General features: G+C 39.6%; 1 protein-coding gene across 1 annotated transcript in view; it reads left to right on the top strand.

The window, feature by feature from the left end:
• HPSE (heparanase) overlaps positions 1–20,141 on the top strand; it is a 47,569-nt gene that overhangs the window by 19,433 nt on the left and 7,995 nt on the right. The window contains 9 exon segments of the mRNA XM_027544919.1: positions 676–801; positions 9,944–10,117; positions 12,456–12,560; positions 12,563–12,623; positions 13,080–13,127; positions 13,667–13,760; positions 14,196–14,302; positions 15,849–15,963; positions 19,413–19,531. Coding sequence (XP_027400720.1) covers positions 676–801; positions 9,944–10,117; positions 12,456–12,560; positions 12,563–12,623; positions 13,080–13,127; positions 13,667–13,760; positions 14,196–14,302; positions 15,849–15,963; positions 19,413–19,531 — 949 coding nt within the window.

Here is a 20,141-nt window from a genome sequence, read left to right as displayed (position 1 = left end):
GGCACCCACTGTCAGGAAGCCAGACTGAAGCTTCTGAGAAAGGAAGTCACGGGGGGCCAGCCAGTCCTGGCAGCCCAAGCCTGGCAGCCCTGCTGCCTCGTGATAAAGAAGTATGACAAGTACTGTCCTGCCAGACAGGATGGGGTGGATTTGTCCAAGTACACATGCTGTGGTCTCGGGAGCTTTGATGATACCAGATATAAAGTAATATAAGTCAGCATTCCCTGTCCTACCATTTTGGCAAGAGGAGATTGCCACAAAGCAGATATAGTCCATGCAAAGCAAATTGCTATGTATTTTGAAAGTGAATTTTAAGAGAACTGAACAATGTTTTGTCTTCCAGGGGGGTTCTCTAGTAATTTCAAGTTTCGGAGAAGCCTCCTGAATTGCTAAATAACTTGAAGTTATGTGCAGTGTATCTGTGTCCAGTATACGTGTGGTGTTTCTTAGGAAACATGCCCTTTGGCTGGTTTTTTTTTTTTTTTTGGTGGTGATTGGTCAAGCAGCAAATTTGACATGTATAACAGAATACATCTTTCTCTGATCTTAGACCCCAAAACCAGAAACTCAGCTATCCTGCTTTAGTTCACATATATAGCTAGGTAAATAAGCATATGGGATTTCAACCTTATCATTGTACAAGTAGATTCTCTGAATTATTCATTTCATTTGCAGATATTTGCAAATCCGGATCCATCCCTTCTGATGTGGAGGAGAAGCTGCGGTTGGAATGGCCCTTCCAGGAGCAAGTGCTGCTCAGAGAACAGTATCAGAAAAAGTTCACAAACAGTACCTACTCAAGTAAGAAATGAAAGGCACCCTGCTGGTGTCCCAGCCCCTGAAATGTTTGGATGGCTTGAACTTGGACTAAAATTTAAGAGGCCCTATAGCAGTCATGGAAAGCTGCATAATCCTCAAATGTTAGCAAGAGTTAGTGGACAATCTTGAACCCCAAGTTTCTGTTTTCTTTACCTGACTTTGCCTACTAGCCAGGGAGTCATTCAGTCTATTTTATCCACAGTATCGATAGTGTGTATATATCAATCCCAATCTCTCAGTTCATCCCACCGCACCCCCAGCTTTCCCCTCTTGCTCTCCATACATTTGTTCTCTACATCTGTACCTCAGTTTCTGCTTTGCAAATGAGATCATCTGTACCATTTTTCTAGGCTTCCCAGGTGGTGCTAGTGGTAAAAAAAAACATGTCTGCCATGCAGGAGACATAAGAGACTCAGGTTCAATCCTTGGGTCTGGAAGATCCCCTGGAGGAGAGCATGGCAACCCACTCCAGTGCTCTTGCCTGGAGAATCCCATAGACAGAGGATCCTGGTGGGCTGTAGACCATAGCGTCGCAAAGAGTTGGTCACAACTAAAGCAAAATACCATGCATGCACATACACATATTGTTTTTTGAAATAGATAACTAATGAGAACCTACTGTATAGCTCAGGGAACTCTACTCAGTGCTCTGTAGTGACCTAAATGGGAAGGAAATTCAAGAAAGAGGGAGTATATGGATACATACAGCTGATTCACTTTGCTGTACATCAGAAATTAACACAACATTGTAAAACAATAACAATTTTTAAAAAGAATCATTCATTCACAAGCTAATAATAACCTTAACTTCTCTGAAGAATTAGGAAGTCAAGGAAGACATGAATACATTTCTTGAGAAAAAGTAAAATACAAAAGTGGGAAGAGTGAAATGTGAAATCATTCACACCTCTTTGTCCATTCTGTTTCCCCTCTCAGAAGCAGCCCCTGTGATGAACTGTGTATCCCTGGCAGGGCAGCTTTCTCATTTTCTTTCCTGCATGGCTTTGAAAACATAAGACTAGCTCAGCTAGCCAGGAATTTATTTCCATTCGTGGAAACAGTTTTCCAGTGTTTAAACAGGATGATGTTGTCACGTGTGTCTGTGGGTGTGCTCTGTGCTCAGTCGTGTCTGACTCTTTGCATCCTCATGGACTGTAGCCTGCCAGGCTCCTCCATCTGTGGAATTCTCCAGGTAAGCATACTGGAGCAGGTTGTCATTCCTAAACCAGGGCATCTTCCCAACCCAGGAATCAAACACATGTCTCTGGCATCTCCTATACTGGCAGGCAGATTCTTTACCACTCTGCCACCTGATGTTGTTACGCAGGTCTCTAAAACAAACAAGCAATCCTTATCGAACGTGAAATATACTTTTATCTGAAAGTTGATGCTTTATACCCAGCTAAGGGATGATGTTGCCCGAGATCTCAGTTAAGAAAATGTCCTGTGTAGATACTCTACAACTATCTTCTTTTGACTTCTGAAAAATAAATGATCTTGAGAAGATGCTACACATGGGCATCACCAGATGGTTGACACCGAAATCAGATTGATTATATTCTTTGCAGCCAAAGATAGAGAAACTCTATGCAGTCAGCAAAAACAAGACCGGGAGCTGACTGTGGCTCAGATCATGAACACCTTATTGCCAAATTCAGACTTAAATTGAAGAAAGTGGAGAAAACCACTAGACCATTCAGGAATGACCTAAATCAAATCCCTTATGACTATATAGTGGAAGTGAGAAATAGATTCAAGGGACTAGATCTGATATACAGAGAACCTGATGAACTATGGATGAGGTTCATGACATTGTACAGGAGACAGGAATCAAGACCATCCCCAAGAAAAAGAAATGCAAAAAAGTAAAATGGCTGTCTGAGGAGGCCTTACAAATAGCTGGGAAAAGAAGAGAATGAAAAGCAAAGGAGAAAAGGAAAGATATAAGCATCTGAATGCAGAATTCCAAAGAATAGCAAGGAGAGATAAGAAAGCCTTCCTCAGTGATCAATGCAAAGAAATAGAGGAAAACAACAGAATGGGAAAGACTAGAGATCTCTTCAAGAAAATCAGAGATACCAAGGGAACATTTCATGCAAAGATGGGCTCAATAAAGGATAGAAATGGTAGGGACCTAACAGAAGCAGAAGATATTAGGAAGAGGTGGCAAGAATACACAGAAGAACTGTACAAAAAAGATCTTCACAACCAAGGTAATCACAATGGTGTGATCACTGACCTAGAGCCAGACATCCTGGAATGTAAAGTCAAGTGGGCCTTAGAAAGCATCACTACAAACAAAGTGAGTGGAGGTGATGGAACTCCAGTTGAGCTATTCCAAATCCTGAAAGATGATGTTGTGAAAGTGCTGCACTCAATATGCCAGCAAATTTGAAAGACTCAGTAGTGGCCACAGGACTGGAAAAGGTCAGTTTTCATTCCAATCCCAAAGAAAGGCAATGCCAAAGAATGCTCAAACTACCACACAATTGCACTCATCTCACACGCTAGTAAAGTAATGCTCAAAATTCTCCAAGCCAGGCTTCAGCAATATGTGAACGGTGAACTTCCAGATGTTCAAGCCGGTTTTAGAAAAGGCAGAGGAACCAGAGATCAAATTGCCAACATCCACTGGATCATCAAAAAACAAGAGAGTTCCAGAAAAACATCTATTTCTCTTTATTGACTATGCCGAAGCCTTTGACTGTATGGATCACAATAAACTGTGGAAAATTCTGAAAGAGATGGGAATACCAGACCACCTGACCTGCCTCTTGAGAAATCTGCATGCAGGTCAGGAAGAAACAGTTAGAACTGGACATGGAACTGGTTCCAAATAGGAAAACTGGTTCTAAATAGGAAGACTGGTTCCAAATAGGAAAAGGAGTACATCAAGACTGTATATTGTCACCCTGCTTATTTAACTTATATGCAGAGTACATCATGAGAAATGCTGGGCTGGAGGAAGCACAAGCTGGAATCAAGATTGCTGGGAGAAATATCAGTAACCTCAGATATGCAGATGACACCACCCTTATGGCAGAAAGTGAAGAATAACTAATCAGCCTCTGGATGAAAGTGAAAGAGGAGAGTGACAAAGTTGGCTTAAAGCTCAACATTCAGAAAACTAAGATCATGGCATCCGGTCCCATCACTTCATGGCAAATAGATGGGGAAACAGTGGAAACAGTGGCTGACTCTATTTTTCTGGGCTCCAAAATCACTGCAGATGGTGACTGCAGCCATGAAATTAAAAGACGCTCACTCCTTGGAAGGAAAGTTATGACCAACCTAGACAGCATATTCAAAAGCAGAGACATTACTTTGCCAACAAAGGTCCGTCTAGTCAAGGCTATGGTTTCACCAGTGGTCGTGTATGGATGTGAAAGTTGGATTGTAAAGAAAGCTGAGCGTGGAAGAATTGATGCTTTTGAACTGTGGTGTTGGAGAAGACTCTTGAGAGTCCCTTGGACTGCAAGGAGATCCAACCAGTCCATTCTAAAGGAGATCAGTCCTGGGTGTTCATTGGAAGGACTGATGATGAAGCTGAAACTCCAATACTTTGGCTACCTGATGCGAAGAGCTGACTCATTGGAAAAGACCCTGATGCTGGGAAAGATTGAGGGCAGGAGGAGAAGGGGATGACAGAGGGTCAGATGGTTGGATGGCGTCACTGACTCGATGGACATGGGTTTAGGTGGACTCCGGAAATTGGTAATGGACAGGGAGGCCTGGCATGCTGCGGTTCATGGGGTCGCAAAGAGTCAGACGCGACTGAGTGACTGAACTGAACTGAACTGAAGTTAAACTGGGCTAGTCAACATTTCTAAGAGTATATTTTTGACATTAAATTATTTCTTTGTAAGATTTTACTATAAACTATCTGAATTCCAGTGTATCCAATGAATTTTTAAAAATATTTTTAATGTATAAGGTAGAGGAGCAAAATAACATGTAAGAAATCAGAAAATAGGTTATATGCTAATAGAAAATGTAGTCCTCTAAATTATTTTTTGCATTTTGAAGCAGAGGACTGTGGGAGAAATACTCTAATCCTTTACTGATATGATCTATGGGACTTCCCTGGCAGTCCAGTAGTTAAGATTCTGTACTTCCAACGGAGGGAGTATTGGTTTGATCCCTGGTTGGGAAAGCAAGATCCCATCTGCCACATGGTGTGGCCAAACATTAAAATATATTTTAAAAAATTAAAAAAATAATATGATCCATGGTTGAACAAAATTTGGCATAACAGGGCCTTCTCAGATCCCATTAAAAGAATGACAGAAATCCAAGAAGCCCACAGCAGGAAGGTCTCATTTGTAATAAATCATCTGATATAGGCCTGCTAGGAGAAGAGGCCATGGTATTAGGCATATAGAGCCACACATTTTTTCTTGATCATCTTAAACATATTCCAATTTACCTTAAATTTTTCCTTAAAAATGTTTGCTGCCTCGCATGATCTTTTTAGAACCAAGATGGTAGGTTTTCAACATCTTTTCCCTGCCTCTGGAACTCGGACCTTCCTAGTTTCTACACCAGGGGAAAGCCCTTCTTTCACTAACTGTTGCTGGCTCAGTATAAGCCCAGCCACCCTGTTGGCAATGCTACAGTGTATGACAAATACTACAGACAGTTAATTGTGTTTGGAAATATTTTGACTTCTGAGTTGAAAATTTCTATTTTATTCTGCATGTCTTAGAAACATAGAGATAGAAAATTTGCTGCATTTGGTCTGGGCACCAACTCATTGCAGGAATAAGTATCTAAGAAGCTCATAGATGTTGCCACACCTGGTTCTGCATCCATGGCCAAGGCTGGTAATTTCTGAGTAACTGAGAGTGGTATCATATGATGGAAGAGGTAGCAAAAGTCTGTTTTGTTCTTTGCTTAGTTAATGGCCTGTCCCTTTGAAACAGGTGTCCTAGAAGCTCTAAGTAAGTTTTCTAATTACAGGACACATTGGATGCTGTGTTTCACTTAAGTAGAAGATGACAACAACATTTGTCATGAGAATATAAATTCACATTGTAAATCTGTCTGGGCAGGAAAAGGAAGCAGTGTTACAGGTGTGATTTTGGGTGTGACTGCAGAAAGGAGGATTCCTTTATTAAAATAATCATATTTAATGAGCTATTTTTTTTCTCTCTTTCTTCTCCACCTTCTTTCCTCATTGTTCCACTCCCAGACTGGATGCTGGACACACCTACATAAATGGAAATGGTACAATAGTCAGTGCCTATGTTTAATGGTTCATTTAGATTATCTTGGTCCTGGGGAGTTTTCCACCCTCTCAGACAGTGAGAGATAAGAGACTGGATAACGACTGGAAATTGGATAATTAACTATGAGTTTTCTTATTCTTATTTTGAGGAAGGAATAGGTTGGGTGAGTTTTATTTTATGTTTTAAATTAATTTTTATTTAAGTGTAGTTGCTTTGCAATGTGTTAGTTTCTGCTGTACAGCAAAGTGACTCAGCTATGCGTATACATATATCCCTTCTTTTTTGGATTTCCTTCCCATCTAAGTCACCATAGAGCACTTAGAAGTTCCCTGAGCTATACAATATTTTCTCATTAGTTATCTATGTTATACAAAGTATCAATAGTGTCTATATATCAATTTCAATCTCTTAATTCACCCCATTCCCCACAACCCTCCCACCCCCACCCCCACCCCACCACTTAGTGGGTTTTTTTATTTAATTTTTTTTGGCTACACTGTGTCTTTGTCACTCTACTGGGGCTTTCTCTAGTTGCAGTGCAAGGGCCTCTCATTGCAGAGGCCTCTCTTGTTGGGGAGCACAGTCTCTAGGTACGAGGGCTACAGCTCTTGTGACATAGGGGCTCGGTAGTCTAGGCTCACAGGCTCTAGAGTACAGACTCAATAGTGTACTCGAAAGTGTACTTAAAAGTGTGGGATCTTGCCTGACCAGGGATTGAACCTGTGTCTCCTGCATTAGCAGGCAGATTCTTAACCGATGGACCAGCAGAGAAGTCCTGCAGTTTTATTGGTCAAGAGTGGATTTGAACTCTGTAAGACACAGCCTTTATCCTAGGAGATGTTACTGCTATACAATTTGAAGCTACTTAAAGTGTATTTGGAAAAATGTGGAGATAGAGGAAGAGTAAGGTATGAACTGAATAAATACTTGAAAATGTAAACATTCTAGGTTTCTTGAAAATGCTATAAGCTTTGTTGTGCTTCTAGGCAATAACAGTGCTTTACATCTATAAGTTTTCTGTGGTTTACAAAGGGTTTTCCCATGTGCTATTTCAACTTGGTTCTGTGAGGTAGATGGATGATGGTACTAGTTCCAGGTCTGTAGATCAGTACCTGAGGCTCATGCAGGATGAAGGGTCATCACTGATGATTCAGTCTGTAAGTGGGAGGTAAGGCCCAAACTCAGATATCTGATTCTTGGTTGAGAACACGTTCTCAACTTGATTTGCTATAGATGTGTAGAATACAGCTGTGACCATGCCAGTCAGAGGGCCTTTATAACAGGCTCTAGTAATATGGCACTGTCACCAAATAGCTCTGTGATATTGGGCAAAGCTCTTTATTTCTTTGGGTGTCAGTTTCCTCATAGAAAAATGAGGATGGACACCAACTCATTGTAGGAATAAGAATCTAAGAAGCTCATTGATGTTGCCACACTTGGGGAGGACTCCATAAAGGCCATAAAGGCCCATGCTGTCCTCCACTGCAGCCCTAAGAGCCCAGGAAGAAGCTGCAAGACTCAGAGAGCTTTTCAGCCCCCGATGTCTGTAAGTCCTTAATGATAGGCAGTAGTTTTGTGGAAGTGGGTGACAGAGCAAATATCAAAACACCAAAAATAGCCTGCTAGTGTCATTACCGCTCCTCAGCTATTATGGGCAGTATTAAATCTATGATTTCACTGCTATGGAAACCCAAGTAGTTCAGGCTGAAGACTCAGAAACAAAACCAAGACAAAACCTCTTTTAAGGAGAAAGGGGGTAAATTTGCCAGATACAGATTTTTTTAAAACTAGGGGAGGGACTTCCCTGGTAGTCCAGTAGTTAAGAATCCAAGCTCCCAATATAGGGGTATAGGTTCAATCCCTAGTCAGGGAACCCACAGGACATGGCCAGAAAAGATAGAAATTTTAAAAAGGAAAATGAACTAAAGGAGTGAATTTCTGTTTAATAGATAACTCTAAATATACATTAAGATCACCAGATTTTTGCAGATACTAATTGATGTAAAGATGACACTCAAAAATTGTTGCCAGGCTTCCCTGGTGGATTAATGATAAAGAATCTGCCTGCCAAGGTGAGAGACGTGGAATTCAATCCCTGGTCTGGGAAGATTCCACATGCCACAGGGCAAGTAAATCCATGTACACCAGCTACTGAGTCAGTTCTCTACAGCCCGAGCTCCACACAAGAGAAGGTACTGCAGCGAGAAGCCAGTTCACCACAGCTAGAGAGTAGCCACCACTGTCCCCAGCTAGAGAACAGCCCACGCAGCAACAAAGACCCAGCACAGCCAAAAATAAAAACAAATAAGTAAATAAAATAAATACACGGTTGCCACTCTCAGAGGTTAGAGGCTAGCTAATGGTTAAAAAACAGAGTTCAAAAGTTCCAAAGCTTTAAAAACCCCTTAGTGACTCCGTAATTTTTTTTTCGCATCACATCTAGCCCAAAAGAAATGCCTAAGAGTTTTCAATTAAACTGTTAGGTCCGAACAACCTAATAGTAATAGTTTTCATCATGTCCAACAGATGTTGATGTGTTCCCTTGCAAATTTAAAAGATCCTGCAGTACCCTTGTAAGTCGAGTTGCCTGGTTAAATTTTAATTTCAAATAAACAATCATTTCTTTACTGCAGGTTTTTCTCAAATATTGTATCTCAGTTAGTTCAGTTCAGTTCAGTTGCTCAGTCGTGTCTGACTCTTTGCGACCCCATGAATCGCAGCACGCCAGGCCTCCCTGTCCATCACCAACTACCGGAGTTCACTCAGACTCACATCCATCGAGTCAGTGATGCCATCCAGCCATCTCATCCTCTGTCGTCCCCTTCTCCTCCTGCCCCCAATCCCTCCCAGCATCAGACTCTTTTCCAATGAGTCAACTCTTCGCATGAGGTGGCCAAAGTACTGGAGTTTCAGCTTCAGCATCATTCCCTCCAAAGAAATCCCAGAGCTGATCTCCTTCAGAATGGACTGGTTGGATCTCCTTGCAGTCCAAGGGACTCTCAAGAGTCTTCTCCAACACCATAGTTCAAAAGCATCAATTCTTTGGCACTCAGCTTTCTGACATACACTAAAAACTATTCATTATTTATCTGAAGTTCAAATTTAACTGATGTCAGATGTCCTGTATATTTATCTTCTAAACTGTCCCAGTAAATTCACTCCTCAGGGTGCCTTAAGGCCAAAGGAAAAGTGGACAACAGAGGCTGAGGTGGTTAGAGAGTATCACTGACTCAATGGACATGAATCTGTGCAAACTCCAGGAGACAGTGGAGGACAGATGAGCCTGGCACGCTGCACTTCATGGGGTCACAAAGAGTCAGACACAACTTAGCGACTGAACAACGATGAAAGGCTACCTTGGCGCTGAGTTTGGAAACCACGTCCCTAGAGCCCTAAACCAGTTTTTTAAATGTAAAATTCCATTTGTTAATCTTTTGGATTAATACATTATATACATGATTTTTTTAAATAATGTTTTAAAAAGCTAATCAAAATTACCAAGTTATTTTGTGCCTGAGTTTGTGAGTGGAGATTTTTAGGTTATGAGGACTGGGACTTGTGCTGACTAAGGAAAAGTCTGGCCTGTGCGTGCTGAGCACTGAGTTTTCCCAGTTCACCTGAGGTCACTTGAGCGAAACCCAAGTGTCAGACCAAAGCCTCTGGTACCTTCCATAGACTTGATTCAGCAGCTAAAACAAACAAAGTCACATTGGCTTTTTTTTTTAGTCCAATTTTTTTGGACTCTTATTCATAATTATAAGCACTCATTAGGACTAGAATTCCTTCCATTTAATACAGAAATAGTAATTCATTACGAGGAGCAAATCTGGAAGCCTTCATCACTTTGACATTTCAGCTGCCGACCTAACCATGAAATGGCAACATTTTTCTTTTAGAACACTCAGTGGATATGCTGTACACTTTTGCCAGTTGCTCAGGACTGAACTTGATCTTTGGTCTAAATGCATTACTACGAACCACAGATATGCACTGGGACAGCTCCAATGCTCAGTTACTCCTGGACTACTGCTCTTCCAAGAATTATAACATTTCTTGGGAACTAGGCAACGGTAAGTGCCTCCCACCTCCAGAAACATTTCAATAATAAGGAAATACCCCTTTGGCATTATTTGTTCCTATTTATGACCTTTTTAATAATAGTAAATATGACTTTTGTCTTGGAGTATTTGTATAAATGTTCAATGGTGTAAGTTTGGAATTGTGGCAGAAAACTCCTTACATAGCCCAGATGTTATTGCTCATCCCAGTTTACATTTGAGCACTTCCACAGATCCCTTGCCTGAGGGAGCAAGAGATTGTAAGAGATGAGGGTTCAATCCCTGGGTTGGGAATATCCCCTGGAGGAGGAAATGACAACCCACTCCAGTATTCTTGCCTGGAGAATCCCATGCACAGAGCAGCCTGGCAGGCTACAGTCCATGGGGTCACAAAGAGTTGGACACGATTGAAGAAACTTAGCACACACGCACAGCTCCCTGATTCCTTTGACATCTTTAGGGTCACTTGGCAGGTCGCTTGGCAGGTTGGACTCAAGCAGTTTGCTTCTACTTTTCCATCCCTTCCTCTGTTCTCCTCTTGTTATTTAATCTCGGCAACCCCATCCTGATATTCATCTTAGGTTCAAGCTAGAAGTTCCAGGACAGAGTTCCCTCTGGGTCAAGCTCTTGAGTGTCTCCTTCTTCATTCTTTTTTTACAAGGAACTTATAAATTCTAATTAAAGTGGGTCTTCTCTGGTGGCTAAGATGGTAAAGAATTCTGCCTGCAATGCAGGAGGCCCGGATTCAATATCTGGGTGGGGAAGATCCTCTGGAGAAGGAAATAGCAACTCACTCTAATATACTTGCCTGGAGAATTCCATGGACAGAGGAGCTTGGTGAGTACAATCCATTGGGTTGCAAAGAGTCAGACACAACTGAATGACTGACGCTTTCACTTTCAAAGTGCTAATTAGCCACATTCACTGAAGCATTTGCAGTGCTTTGTCTATACATCAGCTAATGGAACTGAACAGAAAATGGAAAGTGAGATGGTGAATACAGTTTTGACCTTCATTTCATAGATGACCAAAGAGGCACAAAAAACATTAACTAAATATATAGCTGTGTGCGTACATCTGTGCTTAGTTGCTCAATCATATCCAATTCTTTGTGACCCCATGGACTGTAGCCCACCAGGCTCCTCTGTCCATGGGATTCTTCAGGCAAGCATACTGGAGTGGGTTGCCATTTCCACCTCAAGGGGATCTTCTCAACCCGGGGATTGAACCCATGTCTCCTGTCTCCTACATTGTAGGCAGATTCTTTACTTATAATGCTAGGCAATTATGAATTAGAGAAATCTTAGAGGAGTTAGGATTTGAACCCAGGCCATCTGGCTCTAGAATGAGGTCATTGCTCTCTTGAGACTTCTGTTCTGGAGGTAAGGAGCCAGACCTACCAGAAAGCAAGCAAAGAAGTGATACATATCTCTAGTGGCATGTGTTATGATAAAGTCTAGCCACAGATTTTAGGGCTCGGTGGCTAAGGATAACTAATAAGGTGAAGCACTGAAGCAGAATGGAAGGATAGAGGCAACCATATCCAGGCTTCCTGCAGCAACTACGTGAACCATCCTTACCTGTCTCTGTACATCCCTGCCTCCCAACTTTTCTACCCTACCCATCCCCAAGTCCTTCTGCTCTTCAGGGCAAGATAAAACAGTTATGTCATCACATGTCCCTCTTCCTTGGGCTCCATTTTGCAAAGAGAAGGTCTGGTTTTCAGGGTAAAGGAGAAGAGTAAAGTAATTTGGGAAGTAGATTAGACATTTCCCGTGCCTTCCTCCCATCTCTTCAGTTTTGTTACTTCCAGATTCACTTCATATATAATTTTCCCTTATAATTCTCAATAAGACTTTTTAAAAGAATTTATCTTAATTTTTATCTGCTATTAAGATAACTTTTGACATTATGGAGGCAATATGGAGCTTCAAAAAATTCTAATTAGTGAAGATGACACATGCGTTTGGCATTTCACAGATAAACAATATAAGCTCAATAAGACTTTTAATTACCTTGTAGAAATGGGTTTTTAAATGCCTTCTCCTAGCACAATCTTTTTAAAAGTAAATTAGGCTATTAAATACTGGATACAGACTATTTCCTGAATATCCATTGGCTTAATATACCCATCATTAATTTCCAACTGTTTTATTATCCCCTCATACTTCAGTTATATAACTTAAATTTCTGTTTTCTTGTAATATCTTCTTTATAACTAGGTATTTTACCTTTCTTGACTTTGGATTCTAAGTTTTTGTAATGTGAAAAATACTCTGTTGTTTTTACGTTGGCTTCTAAATAGAAAAAAATTCTAGGTGAGCATTTATTTTGAGAATTGCTCTTTCAGAACCTAACAGTTTCCAGAGGAAGGCTGGTATTTTCATCAATGGACGGCAGTTAGGAGAAGATTTTATTGAGTTTCGTAAACTTCTAGGAAAATCTGCTTTCAAAAATGCAAACTCTATGGTCCTGATATTGGCCAGCCTAGAAGAAACACTGTTAAGATGCTGAAGAGGTAAGAGCTAGAGGAAGCAGAACCATTTTTCTTAAAAATATTTTTCTTTGGTGAAGGATCCTCAATAAACCACCTGTTATTAAATAATCTTTGGACTTCCTTGGTGGTCCAGTGGTTAAGATTCTGTGCTTCCATTTCAGGGCGGCCCGGGTTAGGTCCCTGGCCAGGGAAGTTCTACATGCCACATGGTACAGCCAATAAATAAGTTAAGCCAATTTGTTGCCTGACTAGATGGTTTACCAAAAGAGCAAACACTGACTGGCTCAAAATATCAAAGATTTGGGGGCAAATGGCACCTGTGATTAAAAATTTGTATTAGAATTAGGAAGTTCGTGTTGCTTTATCCTAAAGTAGTAACCAGCCCATTTCTAGGGAAAATAACTTGTGTGCATATATTGTGTGCATATATTATCCACATAAGGATTAAGTGATAATACAATAGATTTTTTTTTCTAGTTTCCTAAAGGCTGGGGGAGAAGTGATTGATTCAGTTACATGGCATCAGTAAGTATGTCTCCTACTGTTAATACTAAGAAAGTACAGCTAGCTTTACTTATGACCTAGTTTTCAGACGAGATCGGGCGCGTTCAGAGTGGTATGGCCGTAGACTACTTATGACCTAGTTTTCAAAACAATGTTTTCATTAAGTGCTAATTGACTTTATAGTGTCTAAAGCAGCATTGTACTAGGATTTTAATATTAATAAAGCAAAGATTTTAACTAATTTTAAGTAACATGGTGGTTTCTACAAGATCAAAGCACACTTTCATTTAAGTCATGGAACAGATAAGTGGCTAAAATGAATATACTTGCCAATGAATGGATAACCCACAATACCTACACTTGTGACTATGTTTTCTCAAGACAGAGTAACTGGTCTCCTCCCATCTTATTCTCTCCTTAGTAGAACCTCTGCCTTTTTTTTTTTTTTTTAATAGCACAAGGGTGGGAAGAAGTAGAAAGGAGGACAAAGGTTGCTAGTTAACTTAAAAGCAGAAAGTAAAGTTTGGTGTTTCTTCCTGAATATTTTCTGAATAATTCAGCTACTATGTGAATGGGCGAATTGCTACCAAAGAAGATTTCCTAAACCCTGATATACTGGACACTTTTATTTCATCTGTGCAAAAAACTCTCCGGGTAATAGTCTTTTTTTTCTCCTCTCTTTTTAATGTAAAACCAAAGTACTTTGTAGTCTAGCTAGTCCTAAATTCTGTGGGTGTATAAGTTTACATGTTTTTCCAGTTTTAGAGAACAGGCACTAGGTCTTATTTACCTTCAGTTCCTTCCTCTTGGGTCTTACCCATGTATATTGATTCAAAATTAAAAATACTTCCCACAGCCGTTCGGTAGAATAAACTCTCGTAGTCTGTAAGAATGGGGTTATTTGCATTCCTTCCACACCTAGTATTCCAATAAATGTTAATTGCCCCAAACCTAAATGACTGTGACATATTTTGTAACTGTATTGGATGATGGGTCTCGGGAATGCAAGGTTTTGAATGTGGAGTAATCTTTAGCATCGTATTTGGTCCTCTTGCTTGCAATTACAAAGGAGACTTTTCTGTTCCATAGATTGTTGAGAAGATCAGACCCCTCAAGAAGGTTTGGTTAGGAGAGACCAGCTCTGCGTTTGGGGGTGGAGCGCCCTTCCTGTCCAACACCTTTGCTGCTGGCTTTATGTGAGTGAGCCTGCACTTGTCTCAGGGACCACATAGTACTCTTCTGTTCTTCTATTCAGCTGAAATAACTCATCGGCCAAAAATCAAGGACCGTTTCTATGGCTGAACTCCAAAATTCATGCCAGATTTTGCAACAAAATGATTTACTAAATTAGTTGGACATCTTTAATGCATGGCCCAGATGAATCATTGTATGAATGAACTGCTTTAGAAGTTTTGTTCCTTAATTATGGCCCATAACTATGTGAAGCATTCCTCTCTCTAAAGAAGTACATGGTAAAAGAGTGTATCAAGAGCCTTGACCCTGAGAAGGATACTGAGTACCTATAGCTCTATTCATAGATTCTCAAGACTGTTTAGAGCCTGGAAGTAGGAGGTCACACCCGAGGGGCTGCCAATGAATTTAAAGATTTACTAAATCACTGCCTTCTCCAACCTCCACAAACTTGATTGCTTGAAAACCAACTTGTTTACTTACATTCTATTACTCGGTTAACGCTCTTAACCTAACGTTCTGTATCCTCACTGAGCTTTATTCTCTTTCCTCTTCTACCCTCATTCTTAGAAGCCCTGAATAAAGCACACATCTTTATCCATATTTATCCTTATGTAGGGGCATGAGGAATAGAGAAAAGAGTGGAGGTGTTTGTTTTGCCACTAAATAAAGATGGAGGGGAGTTCCCTGGTGCTCCTGTGGTTAGGACTTTGCCTTCCAATGCAGGGGGTGTGGGTTCGATCAACTGGTTAGGGACCACATGTCTCTAGATCAAAAACCAATCGCCAGTCCAGGTTCGATGCATGAGACAGGGCGCTCAGGGGCACTGCACTGGGATGACCCAGAAGGATGGGATGGGGAGGGAGGTGGGAGGGGGGTTCAGGATGGGGAACACATGTACACCCATGGCTGATTCATGTCAATGTATGGCAAAAACCACTACAATATTGTAAAGTAATTAGCCTCCAATTAAAATAAATTAAAATTAAATTAAATTAAATTAAAAAAAAAAGAAAAACCAAAATGTAAAACAGAAGCAATACTGTAACAAATTCAATAATGACTTTAAAAATGGTCCACATTAAAAAAAAAAAAAAGATGGAGGAAAGAGGTGTCCATAGAAGCTTATTATTTTGCATTTCACTGACCACCAGCAACCTTTACTTCATCCTCAACATGGGGATGGAGGTGGAGAGGTGGTGGGTGGGAGGATGAGCATGGATCCAACAGGATGGAGAACAATTGTCCATGTTGTCTAATTGTCTATAGTTGTGGGCATCTATGGCTTTGTAAGACGTTGTCCTACCCTGATAGGGGCTCCTATGGTATATTAATAGTATTCAAGAATTTGTTATCATGCAGAAGTGTGAGAGCACATGAAGAAAAGGATAGTCTCTACTTCATCGGAATGTCTTATTCATGACTAATACCACTTTTCTGGTTTTCTGTCAACTCTTCCCACACAGAGCAATAAATCAGAATAGTGTAGAGGTAAAATTGAGTTATTTTGTTTTCCAAATCTGAAGAAAGCTTGGCCTCACTCTGTTCCAGGTGGCTGGATAAATTGGGCCTGTCGGCCAGGATGGGCATAGAAGTGGTGATGAGGCAAGTGTTGTTTGGAGCCGGGAACTACCACCTAGTGGATGGAAATTTTGAACCTTTGCCTGTAAGTGACCATTATTTTCCTATTATTGTGAGTCATTTAAAGTCTACTGAGGTCCCTCATTTTAAGCTTTTATGAGGAATCAATTCTTTCACTAAATTCAGTGCTCTTAGTAAGTAGCCAAACCATGGAAAGGTGGACTGGAAGAAATCTTAGAAGAAATCCACTGTAACATTTTTGTGTCTCAAGAAATTGAGACCCAGAAATAATGATTTCAACGTGAATCATTGGGGCCATGGCATGAGATTTTTTTTAAAGAGAGGGGTAATTTGAAATTTTATGACTTCAATTTTACATGATAACAAACTTGAATCAACTATTTTTCAAAGTAAACCAAAGTTGAAATTGCCATTAGTATCCAAGGTTTCAAAACATTTTTTATGTCATGAAATCATCATTTATTTAACTTTTAGATAAACTAGTACCATGTATTTGTTCAAAAATATCACCCTAAGATTGGCTATTTTGTTAATAATCTTCAAGATATTTATGAATAAAGTCTCATTTGCACCCTATCTCCAACGACATCTGGTGCTAAATTAGGGACTGTAGCCTTTCAAATAAAAACCACCTTGAAGATACGCATATGAATAGCATAGATATAGCTCTGATAAGTATGACCTTGATTTTTGTTATCTAAAATAGCATTTGAGAATATCTGTTTTCTAAGAATAATTCCTACGGGAATTATTTGAACACGGTAGGAAAGCTAAGAAGGTCTGCAAAAAGCACATGACAAATATAAGCTAGGCTTTTGTGGTTTACAGATATCCCCCTAAAATTGCTTTTAATCTATAGTGGTCCAAGCTCATGGAGCACACTGTTCATAATAAAATTTTTAGCAAAATGTCTTTCTACAAAATGGAATCTCTTCCCCAAGTCGTTTATAATATGAGTTAAACCAAGTATGATCATTTCATTGAACAAATATCCAAAGTCTACTACTGGCCATTTCTTAAATGGACCTTAAACAAGGAAGAGAAGTAAATAATTTCTTCACAATGTGCTCTAAGTACAATATCTAGAAATTAGCTACCTTACCCTGTCACTCTTTATAAATAATGCCAGCTATTTATAATGTTATCTAAAGCTTCAAACACAAACTTTTGACTTCAGAATTCTTTGTATATATGCTAAATATATTTCTTCCTCAAGGTTTACAAGTCAGCTAGAAAAACTTGAAAGAGTAAATGGTACCATTGACATCTGCAGGATCCTAGGGAATCAGCCTTAAACCTATTGTACATGTCTGTTTTCTTATTCAATTTGCATAACAGTCCTGGAAGATGGCAACACAGGTGTCTTAGATTCATTTTTCTATGTATTAATTGTTTAATTAGAGGATAATTTCTTAATAATGTGCTGGTTTCTGCTGTACAACAATGCAAATAAATCATAATTTTATATATGTGTGTGTATATATATCCAGGAGAAGGCAATGGCAGCCCACTCCAGTACTTTTGCCAGGAAAATCCCATAGGCGGAGGAGTCCTAAGTTGCTAAGAGTCAGACACAACTGAGTGACTTCACTTTCACTTTTCACTTTCATGCATTGGAGAAGGAAATGGCAACCCACCCCAGTGTTCTTGCTTGGAGAATCCCAGGGATGGGGGAGCCTGGTGGGCTGCCGTCTCTGGGGTTGCACAGAGTCGTTCACGACTGAAGTGATTTAGCATATATATATCCACTCTCTTTTGAGCCTCCCTCTCTCCTCCCATCCCACCCCTCTAGGTCATCACAAGACGCCAGGCTGTACTCCCCATTTTTCAAATGTTGTTGTTCAGTCGCTAGGTTATTTTCTGTTCTTTGTGACCCCGTGAACTGCAGCACGCCAGGCCTCCCTATCCTTCACCATCTCCTGGAGTTTGCTCAAACTCATGTCCATTGAGTTGGTGATGCCATCCAACCATCTCATCCTCTGTCGTCCCTTTTTCCTCCTGCCCTCAATCTTTCCCAGCATCAGGATCTTTTCTTTTTGCATCAGGTGGCCAAAGTACTGAAGTTTCAGCTTCGGCATCAGTCCTTCCAATGAATATTCAGGGTGGATTTGCTTTTTCATTTTTCACACGGGGATGTTCAAATTAAGGGATACTTGTGGGATTTGCTGGAGGTCACACTGTCCTGTTGTTATTCTAAAGAATGCTATACAAGTCCTGGCTCTGAACCTGCTTGCTTTCTATCCACCCACCCACCTCCCCTCATAGAACCATGCTAAAGTTATGTCTCTTGTGAAAGCATTTAATTGATTCTTCTCTGTAAAATCTTAAGTCTCCAGTGTAAAATCTTAAGCAGAGAAACAAAAGCTGTTTGCCTATTAAGTCTGCTTTATCTCAGTTCAAGAGCTTCCCTATGGCTCAGCTGGTAAAGAATCTGCCTGCAATGTGGGAGACCTGGGAGGAAGGGTTGACGTATATATATCTAGTGAATTAAAAAATAACTTTCTTATTATGAAAAATTTCAAAGTAAAGGGAAAAATATATGAAGCCCTAATCTTGTTTAATCCATAATCCTACCTATCCCTCACCTCCCACTTACTGGATTACTTCTAAGCAAACCTCAGGTATATCATTTTATATGTAAGTATTTCAGTATGTTTCTCCTTTGGAAAAACATAACACAATATAATTATCACACTTTAAAATATTGACAATAACTTCTCAGTATCATTAAATATTTAGTCAGTGTTTCACATTTTCCTTACTGTCTCAACTGTCTTTAACAGTTGGTTTATTCACAACAGAATCCAAACAAGGTCCATATATTGCATATATTATGTCTCTTTTTTAAGCATTTATTATATCTCTTAAGCCTGTTAATCTTTAACTTCTCCCTCCCTCTCTTTTTGTTTTGTCTCTTGGAATTGATTAATTAAACAAACCAGGTAATTTGCTCTATAATGTTTTCCACATTCTGCATTTTACTAAGGTTTCAGAGGCAGTTGTTTTAATCTATTCAACAGATAGAAGTTTTTATCTTTCAAACTTGGCTCTGTATGTGTACGTGAGTGTATGTGTACCTAAAATTTTTGCTTTGAGATTTTTCTCTTCTTAGTTTCAATTTGTCTTTCCTGATAGAATAATACTAAAATATTAATTTTCGCTACAAAGGCTATCCACGGTTTCCTATCCCAGGAAATTTTGAATTCTTGGATGACAGACAACACAGAATATTTAAACTGCCTCTGAGCAATCAGTTATATTCTTGAGATCTATCTCCTAGCAGACATAGCCCTCTGAATCACGGAAATATAGTCCGCTGGTGATGAACAGCAGCAAACAAGATACTGCCCTCAGATTCGCGGTGGCAACACAGACCAAAAGATGAATCCTTTTTAAATACCTCTAGAATAACACTCACACTGTTTGTAGGATAGCTATTTGCTTGACACTGTTTTTGTTAAAAAGTAAGTAAAGATCTATTTTGTCCCTCCCCTCTCCAATCACTCCAACTAGGATTATTGGCTCTCTCTTCTGTTCAAGAAACTGGTGGGCAACAAAGTGTTAATGGCAAGTGTGAAAGGTCCAGACAGAAGCAAACTTCGAGTATATCTTCATTGCACAAACACCAAACAGTAAGTGTGTAACACACCCTTTACCAATCAACAAGTTTTAATAAGTAAACACACAACTTCCTACTCTAACACCCTGCTGTCTTCTATCTATACAGTGGATCTAAGGTGTCTCGTTGTTCTTTATTTTTTTTCATTCTCATAGTAATATGGTGCCAGAGTCTAGCTTAAAAAAAAAAAGGTTAAATGTAGGCATTTACAGTCCAGCAAAGATTTGTACAATGATATAACATAATACATAATAAAAATATATTCTGAATTTAAATAAAGAATAGTACAAATGTAAGTACATAAAACAGATTGCATATGCATGATTAATCAATTGAATGACTATGAATATAAATATGAATTCATATGAGTGAATAATTATGTGACTATACTTATCATTTTGAATCATATCTGATTAATTTAATAAAGAAGAAAAATTAAAAGGTGACTGATAACAACTCTCATGTTTTCAGAAGTTTTAACCCAGTTTCTGGGATTGAGAGGCAATAGAGATTTTTATAGTACAATACTCTGGCTTTAGGTAGCAAAAAATATTTCTAAGTTTGAGATTTTTCTCTTCTTAGTTTCAGTTTGTCTTTCCTGATAGAATAATACTAAAATATTA

Source organism: Bos indicus x Bos taurus, chromosome 6, assembly GCF_003369695.1.
Source record: "Bos indicus x Bos taurus breed Angus x Brahman F1 hybrid chromosome 6, Bos_hybrid_MaternalHap_v2.0, whole genome shotgun sequence".
Lineage (NCBI taxonomy): Eukaryota > Metazoa > Chordata > Mammalia > Artiodactyla > Bovidae > Bos > Bos indicus x Bos taurus.
Note: the sequence above shows the minus strand (reverse complement) of the source record. Positions and strands in the feature narration are given on the sequence as shown.